Genomic DNA, 23,453 nt, shown 5'->3' with positions numbered 1-23,453 from the left:
TCTATTTTAATCAACTCGTTCATATGAGCTTCTAACATATTGAATATATATAAAGATCATTCGGTTTTACAACTCTGAATAGAACTTTTTATACAAAATTGACGGATATCTACAAACTTTACATGGAAACCCCAATTACAATACAAAAATAAATATCTATATTAACTTATTTCACAAATTACCCTAAAATGAAATAAAAACCAATTCTTTTGGTCAGAAAGGAAAAGTATAACTGCGAGTTTGGTGGACTTATGGTTCACGCAACCCAAACCATGGCGATGGAACTCAAAAATGTAGCACAAGCAACAGCAACAATGCTTCTCTCTTTGATCACGACTTTCAACAAATGCATTGCAACATCTCCGGTGATCTTCCTCCCTTCCACCGCCAGTACACGGCGGCGTTTCCCTGCAAAAGCCATCATCACCAGCACCATGGTCCACGTCACGATGGTGGCTCTCACCATAACTGCCATCAAACCTCCAATCAACAGAACACCTGCGATCATAGTCCACATGTGGAATGACGACCGCCGTGATCCAGTGTGATCGGAATCATGAGACATGAAGATGTAGAATGAAAGAAGCAGAAAGAACAAGCATGATGCAGTGGTTTTCGATCTGGCGATCATCTGGAGGCTGAGAGAATGTGATGTTGGAGAGGAGCTCAGGAGATGAAAATTGTGTTGAAGAAAGAAGAAGGAAGAATGTTGCTTTTTAGATGAGGATGGAGGAGAGAATTAGTATCCATGTGGTATCGGCTTATTTGCACATGGACTGGTTGGCAATAATCACACCAACTTTAATTTTATAATAAAGTTCTGGCAAATACCCTCCTAATCATCTGATTTTATGATAAAAGGACAGCGACTTTTATATAGAAAAAGAACATTTTTTTATCACTTTTCTAGACATTCATTGGGTACTTTGTGAAGGACGATACTTTTAGTTGTCCGAAAATCTCAAAATTAAAAATCATGCCTAAATAAATCAAATTTGGGTTGAATTTGTGGAGTTGAAGTTGATTTATTTTAATCTTTTATGTTATAATATCCTAGATTATTTCGTGAAAATATTATACTATCAATGTAATAATATAGTTTTTGTTTTCATATGTAATTTTTAATTTGATGGATTTTAGAATAATTAAGAACAGAGAGATCATTCATAATGAAGGTTAACCATACATACTTACAAAAGCTATGTTTTTAGGCTGGATGGAATGGTGCTACAGAAACCGCACTCTCTTCATTGTCACGTAAACATAAAATTCCATTTTTACAATATTTACTTTAAAATGTGAATGGAAAAGAAACTTCCAAAAATCTCAAAAAACGAGGTAAATATAAAATCAGGAAACTAGTGGATTTTGGCGTGATCACATTGGACCAAAGAAAAGTAGCCCTTTGCCTAAATATGTTAGTCGACTACAACTTTTGAGTGTCAACTCATTTGTACAATTCCATCAATGTTAAAAACTTTGATCATTTAAACTCATCTAGTTGTTTCCTTCTTCCTTTTTTATATTCCAATCGGTCCTTTTTAATAAATAGGTGTTCTTTTTATTTATTAACTATCATTAATTCAGTTTATATGAACTTATGATAATGTAGTCCGCATCCAAATATTTGTGAAAGTTACGTATTGTAAGCGACCTTGCCAACCACATTGAATCATCATATCCCAGTACCATGTACTTGTATAGTTGTATACTTTGCAACATTCACACGAAACTATATAGCGAAGAAAGCAGCTAAACACAAGCGAGGGCACAATTAATTATCACTTGGGCAAGCTAGTATAGTGGACCCGATTATGAGCTTTTTTGGCCTGATGTAAGAGCTAGAAGTTAGTTATAGTCATCATCTTCAATCTAAAAACTAAAAAGGTCGAAGAAACTATAACACCTCAAATCCAAAGTTATAAATAGTGCTAAGAACATCTCCAATGGGGATGACACACGAAGTGTATGGGGTGAGGTAGAGTTGCATGGGTGTGGTAGATATTATAGAGTTATGAGATAGAGTGTGGAGTTATATGATGATACAATGGTTATATAGAAATTAATTTTATTTTTCTTGTTCTTTTTAGTGATAAAGATCTAAAGAATGTGAGTAAGGTGGATTAGTACGAGGGTTGTATGGGTTGGAGGGATTTGAAGGGTAAGTTGTATATAAGTGGAATTGTGAGGTGGATTAGTATGAGGGTTGTATACTTGTATGGATTGGAGATGCTCTTAGTAGTGAATACTTTATCTATGTAATCCAAGTTGTTATAATAGTGTATGTTTGTACCTCTTGATCCCAATTTGTATGCATGACAATATAGATGAAAAGTAATGCTTGGATGCCGCTCCCACCGATGATTCCCATCCAGAGTCCCTACATCGAAGCCAAGAATACAACCAAGATAACCACAACCGAAATTGATTAACAATAATAACATCAAAAACTCTTTCTTACCTTTCCTCCATAAGAGAATACAAAAGTCCAAAGGATTGCAAAAGGAAGACCAACAAGGTAATATGCCCCAAGATTCACAAAAGCACCAATCTTTTGCCATCCACATCCTCTTACAATACTTTTTTTTTACGAAAATACATCAATTGATTGTAAAATGAATAAACGTTAAATTGAGTAAATAAAACATAGATAAAAGTTAAATTTAATAAATAAAACATATAAATAATATAATATCATTCGGTCTATCAATTCAATGGATACCCACATAAGTAAAAATTTTAGGGTTTTCTTTATAGTTTTAATCATTACGATTTACCACCGACGAGCAGTCTACTGTTGGACTGCCCTCAACAGAAGTCTCTCGTGCCACTACACGAGAGTCAACCGGAAAGCACTTCAGGGTGGTATCATTTTTATCCACCTCGAAGTGAATAGTTGGTGTAAAAATTGTCATGACTCGATAACCGTCAAAATCTTGAAATTTTCTACATTTGTGATACATACGGCAATTTCAACTCAAGATACTGAAATTTCTTGTTTAGGTTTATAACTTATTCCTCAAATAATTAGAAACTCTAACCTGAAAGTACCCCCTGAATTCCATCACAAAAGTTGGAAAGTGCAAGAATCGGCATTATAGATGATAGATAACTCACAACTTCCACTTCATACGTAAACAAATAGCCCCATAAGTCACGAACCACAACTAAAATGAAGCTAACCACTAAACCTTCGGTCATGGCCACAAGCATCACAACATGTGCAGCTCGGTGTGCAGCCTGAGGTCGCCCGGCTCCTAACTCGTTTGAAACTCTTGTGCTTCAACAATGAATTTGACACGTGTAATTAAAATAGACCAACATAAATTTGTAGTTCATATAATTAATTAAATTATATATGGATTAATAATTTTGATCCAAATTTACCTTACTGCACTGCCAAAACCATAAGGAATCCTATAGATGAGCGTACTGGTCGTGAGGCTGGATAACAAAAATAATTAACATTATCACATCTACATTTTGATGTAGATGTGCATAAAACCCGAATTTATCCAAACCGGATTATTTTTACTTGGATCAGATATAGTCGGATTTTGCTATATTGGATTTCAGATAATCCAGACCGAATAAAATCAAATTTTTGGTTGGATAATTTTTAATTTATATGTTACTCGCTAGTTTTGCAAAACATGTCATTTTGTTGGAATGAAATTCCTATCTAGATCATATAAAATTACCAAACCACCCTTTAAATAGCTGATTATTTGATTCTTATTCTTGAAATAGCAATAATCAATTTAAAAACACAAATTATTTTTAGGGTCAAAATAACTATATATGGAGAAACAGGTAAGAGTTGCTGACTTGCTGTAACGAAACTGTTATCGAGATATACGTAAAAAGAGCAAACTAACCCTAACTTTAATTAACTAATCATTTGATTCAGATTTTTGAAGTCAAATAATAATCTAACTGGATTACAATCAAAATTTGTAAATGCAATGTTTTGACTGAGATCATCGATATTTCAAGCTTTGGATTAAGAAGAAGGTCAGACATGAGAACCAAAAACTCGAATGCCCATGATTGTATATAAAGAGCATAATTTTTTTATTTATAGTTCATTTTAAAGGTAGAAAGGAGTGTAATTAGTAACCATGATTGTATATAAATAACGTAAAAATGATATGTTGGTTTTCAAAATCTATATATCTCTTATAAAGGATGTCATTAAAAAAAATAGTATGGTTTAAGATAATACACCTACATACACCTACAAAAAAATATATGGTTTAAGATAATACACCTACATATTTATTTGAAACTCCTTTAACTTTTTAACTTATTTTATTAATTGAAAATTGATTACTTAATTAAAATGCTTTACCTATATAAGAACCTTATTTTCATGTTTGGCTACTTATTGTTTTTCGTTCCCTAATATTTCCGATTTTGTTATTGCATAATGCATGTAATCATAAGCAAAACCAGGTGCAACCATTGAAGCAAACCATTTTTTGCATTGTTGCTAGACCACGTTTTGGAAGGCTAAACATTTTTGGTTTTGTAGCATTAGAAAAAAAAAAAAAAAAAAAAAAAAAAAAAAAAAAAAAAAAAAAAGGTACATAAATATTTAGACGAATATGAAGTATAACTATTGAACTTAGCATTAACGTAACAGGTACACGCAGACCGGTGTTAGCATTGTTGTTAGACCGCATTTTGGAAGGCTAAACCATCTTTGTATTTGTAGAATTAGCAAAAAAAAGATACATAAATATTTAGACGTCTATAGAGTATAACCATTTAACTTAACATCAATCTAAAAAAACCATTATAATTACCATTGCTAATTGAAAACTATTTAGATTTTTAAAGATTTTTAATCACCAGTTAGTTTTTATATCTTACTTATAAATAATATGTAATAAATATAGATTAATAAAAAAAAGTACTTAAGAATTGATTGGCCACTAAATAATTTTGTTTTAGAAGTATATGTGTATAGAAATTTGAAAAACTTAAAAGTCAATATTGTTAAAGAACTTAAATGTCAATATTTATGTTTTTGTTGGTAATTACGAAACTAAGTAATAAATTGTAACACCTCAAATTTCTAATGTTCAATGAAGGGTCAAAAGTGTAAATTAAGGAAAGGGACTCGACGAGTAGGTCCGTTTACTTGCCGAGTCGGAGTGGGATTCTGTCGCGGTTTAAGTGGCCAACTCGCCGAGTCGGCGGCTTGGACTCAACGAGTTGGTGCTGAAGAGAGAAAACTCTAATCTCGGGGGTTGTGCCCTATATAAAGCACATTATAACCCACCCTCAGCCTCTTTGCTACCCTTTTGAGATCCAGAAACCCTAAATCGTGAGTGAGAGCCCTTAGAAGCAATTTGGAGCCTAGATAAGTGATTTTGGTGGAAAGGGGCTTGAAGATCAAGAGGTTGCTGCAAAGGAGGGGTGTAGATCCGGGATCTACATCAGTTGGAGCTTATATTGGAGGTAATAATCTGTTGCTTGGGCTCTTTTGCATCTATTGTCATGTGAGATTTGGGGCATTTTTGGTATGATTAAGAGTTATTTCGAGTCAGAGGCTTAGATCTGAGGTTGCTACTTCAGATCTAGGCTTGTGTTGGTCCATAATGTCATAAAGCTTTTGTCTAAGAGTTATTGGTGAAGCCCCTTTGTCATAAACCCTAGCCCTAGAGTGTTTTGGGCTTATATCTCCTTGGTTTCACGTAAAGTTTGCAACTTTATGTGAGGGTTAGGCTGCAGAAGAGTGGATCTTTGGATTGGAGCCCCTGCATGGCTCGAAAAGCCTCTATATGGATTGAGAACTGAAGAGACTCGGCGAGTCACATGGGTGTACTCGAAGAGTTGTATGAACATGTGCATGGACTCGGCGAGTTGGAAGAACAACTCGGCGAGTCTGTTGAAGATTGCCTTGGACTCGGCGAGTCTGTTCTTGGACTCAGCGAGTCTGGTCGCAGAACTCAACCTCTTTTGGTTAAAGCTTTGGATTAGTGAGTCGGTTGGCGACTCGGTGAGTTGGACAGGATGGAATTCCAAGATCGTTCAACTCGACGAGTCTTGGGGCGACTCGACGAGTTGAGTCGTGTTGTGGGAGTTTTCTGAGTATAGGAACTCAACGATTCGACAGGTTGACTCGGTGAGTAGAGTCAACCAGGAAGGTTGACTTTGACTGGGGACTTTGACTTTGACCAAGAGTTGACCAGTTTGATTTCCAAGGGTATTTTGGTATTTATGGAATTGGTTCTTTGGTAGTGTTCTGTGGTGGAGTTCGTGTCGGTGGACGGAGCAGCTTGGTCTTATCTCTTCAGTCGGCAATTACAAGTGAGTTATCCTCACTATATCGACAGGGTCTACGGCACCAAGGTCGACCCTTTATCTGATGGAAATTCGGGTATTGTTTGTTCTGTTATTACTTTGCTAGATCTTCATCCTGGTATTTAGGATGATATTATGTTAGTGACCTGGTTAAGGTTGGTACCCGGTGTTTAGGGTAATGCTATGTTAGTGACCTGGTAAGGGTCGGTACCCGGTATATAGGGTAATGTTATGCTAGTGACCGGTTAGGTCGGAATCCTGGTTAGGATGTTGATATGCTATGTGATCTGTTAGACTGTTTTTCTGGTTAAGGATTTGTTATATGATTAATTGTTGTATGTGCACATGGTTGTTTGACGGGGGTTGGGTTGAGGCGGGTCCTGCTTTGTGCTGTAGGCCAGCATACCCAAGGCGGACCGGATATTCCGAAGGCCCAGCGAGCGGTCCGGATAGGCTGAAGGCCCCAAGAGGGCGGACCAGACGTGCCAAGGCTCGGAGAGTAGACCAGACCGACTGAAGGCCCGGTGTGGACGGACTAGTCATACTGTAGACTCAAAGAGTGGACCAGGTGGATTGAAGGCCCGGTGCGGGCGGACCAATCACACTGTAGACTCGATGTACATGGCTAGACTCGGAGGGTGGACCAGGTGGACTGAAGGCCCGGTGCGGGTGGACCAGTCACACAGTAGACCCGATGTGCATGGTTGTTCTATTTGTGATATGTTATGAGTATGTTTATGTGTGGTTGGTATTTTGGGAGTAACTCACTAAGCTTTCGGGCTTACAGTTCAGTGTATTGTTTCAGGTACTTCAGGAGATCGTGGCAACGCAAAGGCGTGATCGTACCGCTCCTCATGTTTTATGATTTATGTGATATGGTTCTTGGGGATACTCTGATTCTTAAACTATTTTGGAAACGAGATGTATGAACTTAATGGTTTTTGAATGGATTAAAATGTTTTATTTTGGCTCAATTTTTATGTTCGTTACATAAATACAATTACTAAACTAACTAATAAGAATTTAATGAAAAAGAAAGTAGAGAGAAATAATTGATGAAATGTGTTTACTAATGGATTTATAAACCAAACTTATTATGATTAGTTATTATCATAATTTTAAGGTTATATTTTTTTAGGTAGAGAAGATTTTTTTTTTCGCTTGTTTAATATTAATTAAATAATTTGATGGATTTGAATATTTGATACATATCTCTTACAAAGTCATAAAATATTAAATATTATTATCAATATAAATTAAAATAAGCAAATTTTATATAATAAGTCATAGATTTATAGAAACTCTATTATTAGAAGAAAAATTCATGTTGTAATAACATTTGACAAAACTTATTTTTCCAACTTTTTATATTTGAGTTGCAGAAATATGTCCAAACAAATTAAAATTTTCTATGATCAAAACATATTTATATACTACTAATATAGTTACATTATGCATAATAAAAGGAAAATAAAAAAGTCATTACCAATTAATAACTACAATTTAAAATAATAATAATAATAATAATAATAACTCTTAACTACAATTTAAAATAATAATAATAATAATAATAATAACTCTTGAGTTATAGTGATCAATTAACTTAAACTTGAAATCATTAGTACAAATAAATTAAAACACCTGTGAGTTGTAGTTGAGCTTCAAATAGATTTGATGCAAATAAATTTATTTTTTGAATTTATTTTTATTTTTCTATTCAATTTTTTTATATATAATTAGTTTACATTTAAAATGTTAAAAAAGAAAGTTTTATATAGACGTAACGGTAAATAAACAATATATAACTATATATATATATATATATATATATATATATATATATATATATATATATATATATATATATATATATATATATATATATAAAAGCCCATAAATATCATGTATCATAAGTAAAAAGAATATTTTGAGTTGTAGTGGCTAATGCTTAATAATCTTAATTTAAATTTGAAAAGGTTCGATATTAAAATAAAACTTTTATATAATTAAACAATTTTCATTGGATTAATATGGTTCAAAGGTTTATTAACGTGGATACATATCTCTTAAAGAAGTCATTAACTATTAAAATCTTTTATCAACATTACATCACATCAATATGTTTGTTACACGGTTCTTGGTATGCATCATAACTTAAAAAAAAGTTTTGTAAATATTGTCTTCCTTTTTCATCCTAAAATTTTATAATTTTACACTCATTTATTTTTTAATGATAGTTCCTAATATAGGTTATAGATTTCCTACGGATACTTTAAACCGTATAATTTTATTCCTGTGCAACGAACGGAAAGACGCCTAATTTGTAAATAATGAAGGTTTTAAAAAACGTATGAGTTGACATATTTAAAAAAAAAAAAAAAAAAAAAAAAAAAAAAAAAAAAAACTTTATTCTTTAGAAAAAATAGTGTGGAGTTGGCATATCTTAAAAAGAGACGAGAAGGAAAAAAAAAAAAAAAAAAAAGCAATAAATGTGACATAACGAATTAACAAAAAATAATACTAATAATTAAATGCGTCAAGTGACTTTTTTTTGATAAAAGGTAATAGGCCATCTAGCAAACGTGAAAGCAATGAATTGTTAGACCTGTAGGTTGTCGCATGCTGCGGTAGATGGCGTATCATCACGGTGGTGCGGTGAACACATCTTTTAGTCGAGGGAACTACGGTAAGGCTACCACAAAGAATGAGAATATACCACACCTTTTTTTCTTTTGATATATAGTTGTGTGTGTAAGGTAAGGTGTGATATTATGAGTTTTATGGGGTGAGTGGAAAATAATATGACTGAGGTAACATGAAAAAAAGTATAGTGGGATTTATTACCACACTATCGGTCTTATAATAAAAGATAATTTTCAAATTTTCAAATTTTCAAATTTTCTTAGTTTTAAGGTGATTAAATATTTTATTATGATTCTTGATGTGGAATTAATTTAATTTAGCATACAATAAACTTGTTTCAATAAAATTAGTTGCAAGTTGATACATGTAGCGTTTATTTGTATATAAGTATATATCAAAAGTAACATAAAGGTTTTAAAATATGTTAAATTACATAAAAAAACTTATTTAAAATACCTCATTGATTTTCAAAACAGATAATTCGTTCGTCGAACAAAACTTTTTTTTCTCTTTTCAAGCTATTATTTTATATTTTACTCCCTCCGTCCCAAAATTATAGTCTATCTTTCCTTTTTGGTTTGTCCCAAAATAATAGTCCACTTCCAAAAATAAATAGCATTTTTACCAAAATACCCCTCATTATTACTTAACAAACTAAACATTTAATGGACCATTAAATACAAAGTAAGGACAAAACTGTCATTTTATTATATAAAGTTAGTGGTAATTAATGTTTTTCTTAATCTGTGTGTTTTTTGTCTGTGGACAATAATATTGGGACGGAGTAAAAGTTTCCAAAAACTGTATGCTGAAGAACTATTTGATTATTCCAAACTAACCGTATTTGGAAAAAGCAAACAAGGAGTTGTTGGAATGAAATTCCTATCTATATGATATAAAATTACCAAACCACCCTTAACTTTAATTAGTTGATTAGTTGATTCTCATTCTTGAAGTAGGAATAGTCAAATTAAAAACATAAATTAGGTTTTTGGAAAAACTAGATGGTAGCAAGTAGATAAGTTGTATCTTTTATTTATTATATAAGTATTTGACAAAAGTAGTTAAAAACTTTTAAAATAAATAAAATTACAATAAAAACAAATGTTTAGAAAAGATAAATATATAAATATATTTTTATGTGTAACTATAAAAATTGATTCTAGAAGTCCAATGGTTTTTTCTTAAACAAAAAGATATTTCAATATCAACCGTATTTGGAGCACGTAGGGGGTTGTTGTATCGAAATTCCTATCTAGATCATATACAATTACCAAACCAGCCTATAATTAGCTGATTATATAGCAATAATCAATTTAATATATATATATATATATATATATATATATATATATATATATATATATATATATATATATATATATATATAGGGTTAGGTTCATTTGAGACCACTTATATTTTGTGAGACCGTGAGACGCATTTGTTTATTTTTTTTTTATTTTTTTTTAGTTAATTCATGTTCCGAAAATAATATTTAAAAAAAAAAAAATTTTGATTTTTCCATTTATTTTGCATTTTAAAATTATTTTTAGAATATGTACAGTGTAATATTCTATTTAGAATATTTCACGTATTTTTCAAAAAAAATAGAATTTTTTTTTAATTTTTTTTAATTTTTTTTAATTTTTTTTATTTTTTTTAGTTAATTCAAGTTCCGAAAATAATATTTAAAAAAAAGAATTTTTAGATTTTTCCATTTATTTTGCATTTTAAAATTATTTTTTAGAATATGTCAGTGAAATATTCTATTTAGAATATTTCACGTATTTTTCAAAAAAAAAAACGGATTTTTTTTTATTTTTTTTATATTTTTTTTAGTTAATTCAAGTTCCGAAAATAACATTTAAAAAAAGAATTTTTGGATTTTTCCATTTATTTTGGATTTTAAAATTATTTTTAGATTTGGTCTCACGGTCTCACAAAATTAGAATGGTCTTAAATGAACCTGAACCTATATATATATATATATATATATATATATATATATATATATATATATATATATATATATATATATATATTTACGGTCAAGCAAGAGTGTTGACTTGCTGTATGGAAACTGTTATCAAGATAAACATAAAAAGAACAAATTAACCCTAACTATGATTAATTATCATTTGATTTAGATTCTTGAAGTCACAATAATAATGTTATTGGACTACAATTAAAATTTGTAAATGCAATATTGTATGTACCTCACTGACATCATCGATATTTCAAGCTTTGGATTAGGAAGAAGGCCCGACATGAGAACCAAAAACTCATACGCCCAGTACTCCAAGCTAATTCACATAAAAACATCCCATAATTAAAATCTAAATTCTCTCTACAAAAACCAAAAAATAACTTCAAAATTTTACCAGATCATGAGTGCAGAAGGTATACTCAACGAAACAAACTCTTCAAGATTTAGAAATGCTTCTTTAGAAAACCCTGTCCATGTCTTCTCAAAAGCGCGTGAAAACTTAATATAAATCGCCAAAAACGACACTTGAATCCAATAAGAAATAGCACAGGCCAAAGCAGCCCCATTACTCCTTAATCCAAACTTAAAGATCAAAATCCAACATGCAAGAATGTGAACTAAGCATGTAAATCCACTGCTCAACATCAACACTTTTGTATTACTTTGAGCTTGCAAGAATCGGAATTGACACTGAAGAATCCCATATGGGAAAATACTGGGAATCAACCAACGAGTGTAGGTTTCGGCTTTCATTGAGATCTCTACATCTTGACCAAACCAAATGAAGATAGTGCCTGTGCAAGTCCATATGATTGATATTGGAATAGCTATAAGCATCAAAACTAGCATAGCTCGTTGAGTGTATACTCCAAGCATGTGATACTGTTGTGCTCCATAAGCTTGTCCACAAAACGTCTCGAGTACACTTCCAGTTCCTAGCTAATTATATATGGGTCATTTTTTTCAGGAAAACAACAACCCAAGTTTTTTTTATATGATTGTGTTGATAAGCATGCATGGAGATTAGAGTACATAAATCAAGGTGATGATTGAAGGGTAAAAGGTTAAGAAATGAAAACTTGTTCTTTTTATAATTACCAGGAAGTGGGAACCAGTGACTGCAGCAAAAGAGGAGGCCATTGAAGCAACAGAAAGGGAGAGCTCTCCGAGATGGCCGATGAACATGACCGATATAATCTGCAAACTGTAATCTAAGAAACTGACTAAGCAAAGAGGTCCAGCCAGTTTCAGTTGTTGCTTCAGTTCTTCCATGGTCGCTGATGATTTGATTGTACCCATTTCTTGCTGCAACTCCATGATTTTTCAGTAACAATATAATACCTTGTTAAAGAGCATTTGATCGAGTAAGAACTAATGAACTCATGATCATATAATTTATTCTAGTTTATCTTATGATATACTTTTAGAATATCAAACAATAGAAGATAGAAGATGACTAAGAACTCACTATATAAAGCATAGAATTATTGGTGTGGATATTTATCATAAAATCATGCATGTTGATTGGTATGATTAGATTTGCAATTTTTTAATCTTTTCCTTGATTATTATGATTCATGAATTATGATATTGGTGTCAAAGTGTACGAAATTGTTATTCTTCATGTTATTTATCAATTTATTTTGATTGAAGTGTATATCTATTTATTATTCGTAAGTTTCGACACATTTATTCAAGTTTCAATACTAATTACATCTTATAAGTTAACTAAATATAATGATTCATTTTATTGTTATATATATATATATATATATATATATATATATATATATATATATATATATATATATAGGGAAGGGTTATATATGGAAAACAAAAAAAAAACCCTAAAAAACCTTAAAAATCATAAAAATGTATTAAAAAAATATTTACAGATCACAAATCTTTTTTTTTTTGACTTTATATTCTTAAATAACGCATGCTTTTTTATAAATTCGTTGAAAAAAAATCGATTTTTTTTATTTTTTTATTATATTTTTGTTTTATGGTTTTTCTTCAGAAAAAATTTCAGCGAAATTGTATAAAAAGTTGCAATTTTTAAGAATATAAAATCAAAAAAGAATTTGTGATCTCTAAGTATTTTTTTTCATGTATTTTTATGATTTTTAGAGTTTTTTGTTTTTCATAGAACTTAAACTTAAACTTATATATATATATATATATATATATATATATATATATATATATATATATATATATATATATATATATATATATATATATATATATATATATATATATATATATATATATATATATATATATATAGAGAGAGAGAGAGAGAAGTTCAACAAAGAATCATTTTAAACCATAAAACCAATGAACTATTATTTTTTCAAGTTTTAGATCTTGTTAGTTATCGAAAAAAATTCTAAAATATAGAAATTCGTAACTTTTTATCTTTTATCCATTGATATCAAATTTGATAATTTTTTTTTTACTTTTTTTATCTATTTAGATTCGCATTGTAAATATGCACTATAAATCATTAATTTTGTATAAATTCACTGTATAAATCTGTACAAATTCACAGTGTGAATCTACACATATTCACAGTGTGAATCTACATAGATTTAACATGGTGAATATGTACAGATTATTAATGTGAATCTGGACAAATCAATTTTTTTTATCAAATTTGATATCAATGGATGGAGGATAAAAAGTTATGAATATCTATATTTTTGGTTTTTTTTTTACGAAAAAATTGCTCTAGAAGATGAGAAAAGATCAGTTCCTTGGTCCTAAGGTTTAAAATGGTTCCTTATTGAACTCAAACATATATATATATATATATATATATATATATATATATATATATATATATATATATATATATTAAGTAATACTTTTGTTCACAATCTGGATGGGTGTTCCTATTGAACGATGGAGCGGTGGCGTAGAAGAGTTTAAAGCAGAAGATAGTGGCTGATTCTACTTGTAACTCAGAGTACATAGTAGTGAGTGAAGCGTCAAAAGAAGCCGCTTGTTTGAAGAATTTCATCGGGGATCTTGGAGTCATTCCAAATATTGAGGAACTCATTTGTAATAATGAAGGTGCAATTGCTTTTACCTAAGAACTGAAACATCATGGAAGGTCCAAGCACATTGATAGGAAATATCATTACATTAGATATATAGTTGAAGATGGGCATCTCCTAGTGAAGCGAGTGTCATCAGAAGATAATCCTACTGATCCTTTCACAAAGGCTTTAAGCAAGGGGAATCACATTGAGCATGTTAAGAGCACTGGTTTGAGAGACGACATGTAACAACGTAAATTTCAAAACAAATTTTTCATTTTTTTCATCAACCAAGTTCATATAAAATATTCTCAAATATTTCCAACAGTAGTTTTTGAAACATAACATATCCCAAGATCATAAAAATCAAACTCTCTCTCTAGTGTGTACGAGTCACGCCGGCGCCTTTCCACGGTCCTCGCTAGTACCTAAAACATATAACACAACAACTGTAAGCATAAATGCTTAGTGAGTTCCCCAAAATACCGCATACAACACATACGCCACTCGAGGCTATAATACAACCCTCTGGTCGTTGTGTCTTAGCGGGACCCTCCAGTCCCGTAGCTCTTTGGACCCTCTGGTCCGGTCATAGCTTGTTGGACCCTCCGGCCCGGTCTGTATCGTTGGACCCTTCAGTCTGGTTTATAACATCATACAACATACATATAACATATAGCACATAATATCATATATAACACGTAGGACCCTCTGGTCAATATATAATACCACTCTAGGTACGTATAGTGAGAAGACTCACCTCAGGTGTCTCGGTAAGTCTCTGACTCGGTAGAAATATGATTTAGCCTCCGCCTAATCACATAAAGTAAATACTCTCATAATTATAACTATACTCAAACCTTTCTTAACACCCTCAGAAGGTTAAAAGACCATTTTACCCCTCTTTTGGCTTAAAGGCCTCATTGTTGACCAAACCCTAAAAGTCAACAAAAATCAACGGTCAAACTTTGACCCGACTCGTCGAGTGCACTTGGGCGACTCGGCGAGTCTACACGTGTCCGCTAATTCTTTAGTCCCGCTTGGCACGTCGAGTTCCTCCCCTTGCTCGACGAGTCACCCCTAGCATGAATCGCGGGGCCACCCCGACTCAACTCGCCAAGTCTCAAGAACAACTCGGCAAGTTCCGCCTTGAACTCCAGTCCTCTAATCCCCCTCTAACTCACTGAGTTATTTCCCCAACTCGGCAAGTCTACACACTGAGTGATTTACGGGAAACCCTAACCCTACTCGCCGAGTCTGATCTTTGGACTCGGCGAGTTCATGCCATGCACAAACTCCATAGACCTCCTGAGGTCAGATCTGTTCCTTTAATCCATAGATCTGACCTTCCCAAGCATGATAATCACGTAAAGTTCAGACCTTGACACTCAAATAGCATCTAGATGGTCTTACTTGGTGGTTTAGTCCCAAAATAACATCCTAAGTTCAGGACTCCCAGAATAACTCCAAAAAGCCCCAAGGGTTAAGGTCTCTGGACCTCTTTGAGTCCAGATCCAAAGCATGAACTCGAGAAGGGACCAATTGCTCCACAAATCCATCCTCTAAAGGGGTTAGAAAACCCAAACTCTAGGAATCAACACCACATCTGAAGAAGGTCCGAAAAATACCTCAAGATGAAATCTATGAGCTCTAAAATCACCAAAATCACACCTCCTTCAGCCTCCTCTTGCCTTGGTTTCCTCCTTCTTGCAATTACACCAACAAAATGATCACAAAAGGTCTCTCCTTCCTCACAAACGCTCTAGGTCTCTTAGGGTTTCTCTCTAGGGTTTGGTAGCTGCAAATGAAGGCCCTAAGGGCCTTTAAATAGGTCCCAAACCCAGGGAATTAGGGTTTCATTAAACAACGTGGACTCGTCGAGTCCACTCATGAACTCGCCGAGTCCAGCTGTGAACTCAGATAAGAATCCGCGACCATACTCGGCGAGTTTAAACACCAACTCGCCGAGTCCCCTCTCAACTTCCAAAAATAAAGGAATAAAATATTATACCCGGGAATCCGGATGTTACACGGCATTAGTTTTAGTAATTAGTTGATAGTTTGAAAATTTTAAAATTTTAAACAAAATAAATTGTAATTGTTTTTTGTGATTATATAATGGAGATTTATTTATGATTATTGGTACTTCCTTCTTTAATTCTTTATTATTGTGTTTCATTTTGCATGTTTTACTTCCTAAATAATTTTGTTATCAGATTTCACAGTCGTTCATAATTTTCGAAGTAAGTAGTGAATCAAAATTGTTATGAATTGATTATAGCTTGTCTATGAGTACTTGGAAAATGGGTATTTTGAGTATCGAATAAACCCACGCTTAAAGATTACTTCATGGATTTTATCACAAGTAATTCTAAGATGATAATATCTACTATTCTTAAAGTAGAGATGTATAGTTCATAGTTTACGAATTAGTTATGCATTCGTTACCCAAACACCTCTCGTAACTGGATGTTATAAAGAGTAATTTCATGCATGATTTGGTAAGTAAAGCGTATGACTATATAGTCAAAGCTATCATATCTTTTTGCCCTAACATGAAAAGCGATTTATTTGGGGTCCCTCGATGATTTGATGTTAACATTGTTGTATTGGGCCTAGCCAGGACTAGATTGATGTGTTCAATAAGTATTATGATGACTTCATCATAAATCAGGAAACATAATCTTATACAATGAGATTGATTATAATCCATGTCTTGTGTCCATACGATATCTTGAAGAATGAAGGAGTAGTTGATCACTTATCTTAAATGTCTGATATGATTCAGAAATCAGTAGTGGTTTTGGAAAGCACTCTTTATTGTTTAGTTCAGGGTTATATTAGCAATTGTAGTTATAGAATTATCCAAGTGTGAGACTATTGGATTAAGGTGTCTAAGCTCATAACTAAATTGGTATAAACTTGTAATTAGAAGCAAAGTCATTTTTGTGTTGTTCTCATAACTAGAAACTGATTAGAATAACATTTTTAAAGAGGAAATAATTTATTACTTTATTATATGATTAATAAATTAATTAGAAATAGTTTAAATTTATTAATAATTGATCATAATTAATTTTTGGTCAATTAGAATTAATTATAAGTTCAAGGGATACTTGGTAATTGCTTAATAGTTGAACAAATGAGAGTGCTAGAAACCTCTTAATGGGGACAGTTTTAGAGTGTCTTGCAAGGCAATCTAGAATGCTCCATTTAATTAAAGCAAAGTAGATAGTTATCAGGATTTGAAATAATATTATTTTATGTTCAAATCTAGGGTTTTTGGGTTTTCCTATCAGCTATATAAAGGGGCATTGGCTTGAAAATTTCATCCATTTTATTCTAGAGAACCATAGCTGAAAATTTGCATCCCTCTCCTCTCTCTTCTCTTGTGTTCTGGTTTCTAGTTTTGGGTGTGAGCCATCAAAGGCATCATCATTTTGGTTCTTGCTTTATACAGATCTACAAAGGAAGGAATCAAAGGAATTGTTTACAATAACAATTCAAAAGGTGTGTAACCCTAATCTATGAATTTCAAAAATAGTAGGGATAGTATAGGGTTTATAGTTCGTAGTATAATGCCTTAATGTGAAGATATAGATCCTTAATAAGTTGCATGTACCCTTAATTGTTAAATGTTATTTTCTGCATTGTACGTGAATTTTATAACCTATGAATCCCATCATACATCTCTTTGTCAAATGCCGACTCCAACATCGCCATGTGTCGTTATGTCGTGGTGCCACGTGTCACATGCTCATTGGGCCACGTGGCATGCTCATCAAGCCAAGTATTTTTCGCAAATCTTCCAACGGCCATAACTTTCATATACGAGCTCCGTTTTCGACATTCTTAATATCCACATGTAGCTATCTACGAGTACTACAACATTACTTTAGACCCCAACAGATAATTCTCACTCTATTTTAAATTCATATTTATATAGATATTACATTGTTAAATTATGTGCAAAAATCATAACTCCTTCATACGAACTCCATTCTCGGTTGTCTTTATATCGAAGGATTCATATTTACAAGATATTCAACTCTCATTGATATTGTTTTGGCTGACACTCAACCGATTTAAATTTCAATTTCTGTGTCAAACACTGATGTATCGGAAAATGTTATTTTTATCACTTAGTGATAAAAGATCTATATAGTCCGTAACGTGCACGACTAATAATTATCCTATTTGGGAATTTTAATTATTCAATAAAATGAATAACTACGACTAAAACATCTATCCCTTGACTCATGAGTCATGACTGTGCAATCTTTTTTAAATTCATCAATTTCAGATTTATATTTGGAAAAAGGAATATTATTGGAAGTAAGAATAGAAACTATCTATTGGGTGATTATACCCTTGGCATCATAAATGATTCAGCCTTGTTAGTTGTGAAACTGCCATCATGAGTTTCCATGAAAGCTCTATGAGTTGACGCCTCATCTCTTCATCATCTGAAGTAGAGGACCAAACTTGTGTGCCTTCGTAATCATTTTCATGAGCAATAAGTAAGAGATCTTTTGTTTGTTCCTTTAGTTCACAAATTTCTTTCATCTTCTCAACATAGTAAGCTTCATCCTTATCATATCTTCTTTCAATTCCCTTTTCTTAAGCATGAAATATTTTGTGAAATGATTCTTTCCGTTACAGTAGTTGTAATCAAATCTGGAATCACCAACTAACTTCTTCTCGTTCTTTCCATTGTGGTTAGGTGGAAATTGCAACCTTGGGCCAAAAAGGTTTGGGCTAGAACTCATGGTCCAAAGGTTTACATTTTGTTGCCACTTTGGTCCAAAGGTTTGGGCTCGTTCCCGTCTTCTTCACAAGCCCTAACACAATTACTATTCATGCTTTCATCTGTAGAAATTGAAAATGGTGCTGTGTTTCTGTGGTAAAATGGCTATTGTTCACACTTCATGGACCAACAAAAACCCAGGTTGATGTTTCTGGAGATGCCCTATTAAGGTAAGCAAATGGATTTTGTATTTTTATCATTATTCTCCCATTACATGTTAAGATCGGGTGTTAGCTTTTTTTAAAGGGATCCAAGTGTCACTTTATTGGGTGGTATGATGGTCCAATGTGTGAACATTCAAAAGCCATCATACATGGATAATTGAGGACAATTAACAAATTGAAGGTTCAAACCACAAGACTCAAAATTTATTTGTTATGCAGTTAGATTTTCTTTGTGTTTGTTCTATTTTACAAGTAGTTTGGAATGTAATAGTTTGGGTAGGGTGGTATTCTGTTGAAGATGTAATCAGTAAGCAATGTAATCTTTTGGTAAGTTGCATGAAAGTAGAATTTGTTTAATATGTAAGCAATGTAAGCAATGTAAGACATGTTTTGCAACAAAATGTCAATGGAAATTATATTTGGTATCTATATGTTGACCATTCTATTTTGTGTATGATTTAAACATTATAAAATATGCAATTAACATCAAATTAAACATACCATAAACCATAGCATCAAATTCCTGATAAGTTGTTTCCACAAATCAAAATACATACTAGACATGTCTACATACTATCAAGTACCAAAAAGGACATCAATGTATCTTCCACACCAAAAGACATCAACTACCTAACATTCAATAAATATAAGCAATTGACATTTAAACCCCAAAAGACATCAAAGTAGCTTCAAACCCAATCAGTTTCCTGCTTGGCCCTTGCAAGTTCTAGCATTGTTCCCTTTATTTTTGCACTTGCTGCAAGTTACATTGATAAACTTCCTTGTCATCTTCCCACTCCCACTAGCAGCATGAGTTTGACTCCCACTAGCACCATTACCATTCTCTCCCTTCTTTTGGCTTCTCTCCCCCTCAGATTTTCTTCTCCTTTTCTTGGGCCTCCTAGGCTAATTATGGTGTAGAGGAGGGTGATTTTAATTGTGCATTCACTTATAGGCCACATTGCTCTCCCTTTAATAGGCTCTACCTTATAGACATAAGCTGGTTTCTAAGTTTCTAGAGCGCATCCTGTGGACATAAGTATGTAACTCTCCAATCTTCTCATCATTATCTGCTTTGTCATTTAGGACTGCTAAGACATGTTTATAAGGGAGGCTAGTTAATTCCCACTTCCTGCAGTTGCACACCCTTTCAGCCATTTTAATAACTTGTTGATCCTGCCATGGCCCGTTCACTTGGTACTTGTCTGACCCATTCCACCTAGTTGTGTATTGAGATGCCAAATTGACATTTTTTATCCATAATCTTTGTTGCGGAAGGAGTTAGTGGCCCTACACACTTATTTTGCACGTTGATGACATTTCAGATTCTTTTCATCATGTATTCCCTGATGTACTCCAAGCAAGTTATTAGTGGCTTGTCTCTTCCTACAATCAATTTGTTGTTGAAAACTTCACAAAGATTATTCAAAAGCATATCTGATACTGCTCTCCTGAAAATTTTGTCAAAAGCAAAGAAAATGGTAAACAAGACAGTGCACTAACAAAGTAATACACCATAGGGGCAAATTTGGAAATTACCTGTGAAGTGGCTTCTTGTCCAATGTTGTGGGGGGATCTGCTTCAGCCAATTATATGCATCTTTGTCAAATAAGTTGAATTCATTCATCAAATGGTTGAACTCTTGGATTGTTGTTGTTATGGCACAATTCCACAAGTGGTCTTTGTGTTCATTGGATCTCCATGTTCTCTTCATACTATCATGTATATGCCTGAGACAATAAATATGCTCAGCACATGGGAACAACTAAGCAATGGCAGCCTGTAAACCCTATAAAAGAAATAAAATATAGTTACTATATTACATCCAAATATAGCATATTTAAACTACCAATTACATACCTTTTGTCTGTCACTTATAAATGTGAAGTTGGAGTTTGCATATAGGTCCAGGTCATCTCCTAAACACTCAAGAAACCATTTTCAGCTTTGAGTGTTCTCAGACTCAACAATGGCATAAGTTAGGGGTTTATTTCATTGTTGGATTCTACCTCAACTGCATTTAAAATCTGTCGAAACCTAGAAAATCCTTCAGGCAAGCTCTAAAACCCTTCTTCATTCCACCCAGACACACATAAATTCTTTTAAACCTTCTTAGGGTAGCATTGGAGTTGGGTCCAGACTCAAATTCTAACTTCACAGTTGTATCTGGATTGGTAGACTGTAACTACAAGATGTAATCTCTGAGAACCTCATACTGCTTTTTGTAATCTCCTTGAACTTGTTTTTTTGCATTAGATTTAGCCCTAAAAATTTGATGTATAGAGAAACCCACTTGATACTCCTTTTGCAGTTTTTCTTTTAAAGCTTTCACTTTGATTTTTGGGTTTGATTCAACCTGATCCATTATTTGCTTACCAATAAACTTTGCAGTTGCAGATCTAACTTTTCTTGTGTGCAAGCATCTGTGTTTGTGGTTGTATGTTTAAATCATCCAACTACCATCTTTAGTTGACCTAGAACCTTGTATCACTCAAGGAGATGGGGTAGGTTCACCAACATCGCCCTCATTAAAGGCTACAGTCCCTTTGCATAAAGCCCTTAACCTTGTTTTGTCGTTTTTCTTAAAGAATATATTCCTCCTAGTTTCCAATGCATGAAATTGTATCTTTTCCTTTAACTCCTTTTTACTTTTATATTTTTGTCATATCCTAAAAGTTACTTTATGTATCTCTCCTTGAGAGCATCTTGTCTCCTTCCCCAATTCTTTTAATAAACCTCTCCTTTTCCTTTCCATATCAGAACCCTCATCCATTGAATCCTATTGGTCATTATCAATTACATCCAAATCTTCAAGGTCTTTAGGATCTTCATTACTGTCATTATGCATGTGATTTGTTACTCTCTTTTCCATAAATTTAGCTTTCATATCAACACTCATGTAAAAATCCTTCATATCTACCTCTGCATCAGGAATTATGTTCTCCTCATCTACCCAAGAGTCATTGTCATTACTATCCTCCTCCCCATCACTTTTTTCATCACTTTCTTTTTTACTCTCATTAGTCTCCTCCATCATATCTACATTATGAGTAACTTCATCTTCAATTCCAGCATCCATCTCATAACCCCCATATCTACATCATCTTCAACTCTAGCATCCATCTAATAATCCCTCATATCTATAGTATCACTAACTTCATTAACTACCTCCTCCCATTCCTTCTCTTCATTGACTCCCTTATCAAATTAAGAATTAGATTGTAAAATCTTTTGGTACAACCCAAGATCAAATTTATAAGTTGCCTCATCAAAATCATTAGGTGTATGATCCTTATCCCCACGTACATTAACTTCACCAACATCATCCATGGCCAATTTCTTACTACATGATGAGAAAGCTTTGTCCTTGCTCCAACTCCTTTTTCCTATTATACTCAGGGAATAAAGACAAAGCACCTTCATTGCCTATGATTCCAGCTTGTTTTGGTGAAGTTACCAGATCATTATGTAAAACAGGAGATGTATATCTATGTGGTCTATCACTAGCTTGGTTATCAGTTGTGGTGGTTTCATGTTCCTCAATTTCATCTAATTACTCAATAATAACCTTTTTAATAGGTTTAGGAGCCATAAAGTAAGTAAGCAATTTTGCCATACTGTGTTTAGTGTACACCTTTATGACTTTATGCTCCTTCACATATCGGGCAAGATTACAAACATCATCATCGTTTCCTAGGGCACGTAGTCCAAAATGCATGTCTCCCTTGGGAAACCGAAAATGATAATAGATAACTGGAGGAACTGAGTATCCTAACCCTTTCATGATGGCATCCATTTCATGAATAGAAAACTCTTCTATATCCACCATGTCCACGTATGTCATAGTTCCATCAATGTAGTTCACATCTGGAAACTTTGTAAACTCACCCTCATGATGTAGCTTGATGGTAAACAGAGTAAGGTGTGCATCTTCAAAACAAGAACAAAAAAGAAGTTTCAGATGAAAGGATTTCACATAAAAATGCAACTTAGTGAGCAAAATAAAAAATACATACCATAAACCACCCTTGCGTTGAATGGTTTCTCATACAACTTTACATTCCATATTGGTATTTGCATTAACTGATCAACTTGCCTGATCAAAGCTCACAACCTGGAAATGGGATTAGGGTTCTTGATCCTTAATTAATGACAATCGAAGTGGAATCGACCAACTGTCTAATTAGGACTATAAATGTGAGTATGATTGATGCTTTTATCCTTATTGCAGTAAGGGGAAATACGTAAGAGGGTTTTATTAAATAAATAAAGGGAGTAAAACAGGGTATGACGAAAATACCCTCCCTTTTACAAGTCAAATGGATGGTAACGGGGGAAAAGTGACGGCAATTAGGATTTTGAACCAAAGTGGCAACAAAGTGTAAACCTTTGGACCATGAGTGCTAGCTCAAACTTTTTTGGCCTAAAGTGGCAATTTTCACCTAACCATTGGGACCATTCTTGCAATTTTTTCTTTCAATTTTAATTGATTAAGA

At 33.0% G+C, this 23,453-nt stretch overlaps 2 protein-coding genes across 3 annotated transcripts; both read right to left on the bottom strand.

Moving 5' to 3' along the window:
- Window positions 1-256: 256 nt before the first annotated feature.
- Window positions 257-631, bottom strand: LOC145053371 (uncharacterized). Its single transcript, XM_079001415.1, has one exon. It carries the CDS (start codon window positions 629-631, stop codon window positions 257-259), a length of 375 nt encoding a protein of 124 aa, XP_078857541.1.
- Window positions 632-1,626: 995 nt separating this feature from the next.
- LOC145082213 (protein DETOXIFICATION 16-like) lies at window positions 1,627-12,367 on the bottom strand. Of its 2 annotated transcripts, XM_079023303.1 has the most exons (8): window positions 12,041-12,364; window positions 11,337-11,881; window positions 11,172-11,258; window positions 3,388-3,444; window positions 3,042-3,280; window positions 2,462-2,580; window positions 2,294-2,380; window positions 1,627-1,829 (listed from the first exon to the last, which is right to left on the bottom strand). In XM_079023303.1, the coding sequence occupies exons 1-8, from the start codon at window positions 12,257-12,259 to the stop codon at window positions 1,782-1,784; spliced, it is 1,401 nt and encodes a 466-aa protein (XP_078879429.1). In that variant the 5' UTR covers window positions 12,260-12,364; the 3' UTR covers window positions 1,627-1,781. The 2 variants fall into 2 exon arrangements, with proteins under 2 accessions (XP_078879429.1, XP_078879430.1); XM_079023304.1 differs by lacking the exons at window positions 1,627-1,829; window positions 2,294-2,380 and having other exon boundaries at window positions 2,462-2,579; window positions 12,041-12,367.
- Window positions 12,368-23,453: the final 11,086 nt, after the last annotated feature.

This window comes from Lactuca serriola, chromosome 1, assembly GCF_051521515.1.
Source record: "Lactuca serriola cultivar US96UC23 chromosome 1, Lser_US96UC23_V15, whole genome shotgun sequence".
NCBI classification, from domain to species: Eukaryota; Viridiplantae; Streptophyta; class Magnoliopsida; order Asterales; family Asteraceae; genus Lactuca; species Lactuca serriola.
The sequence above is the reverse complement of the archived record's forward strand: the minus strand, read 5'-3'. Positions and strand labels throughout refer to the sequence as shown.

Excerpts from the sequence above, each read along its gene's own strand:
- LOC145053371 (XM_079001415.1), bottom strand. The coding sequence starts at position 631 with ATGATCGCCAGATCGAAAACCACTGCATCATGCTTGTTCTTTCTGCTT.
- LOC145082213 (XM_079023303.1), bottom strand. The coding sequence starts at position 12,259 with ATGGAGTTGCAGCAAGAAATGGGTACAATCAAATCATCAGCGACCATG. Across the intron at positions 11,882-12,040 it reads TCACTGGTTCCCACTTCCTG|CTAGGAACTGGAAGTGTACT; the intron begins GTAATTATAAAA and ends ATATATAATTAG. Across the intron at positions 3,445-11,171 it reads ATATCGATGATGTCAGTGAG|CCTCACGACCAGTACGCTCA; the intron begins GTACATACAATA and ends TTTGTTATCCAG.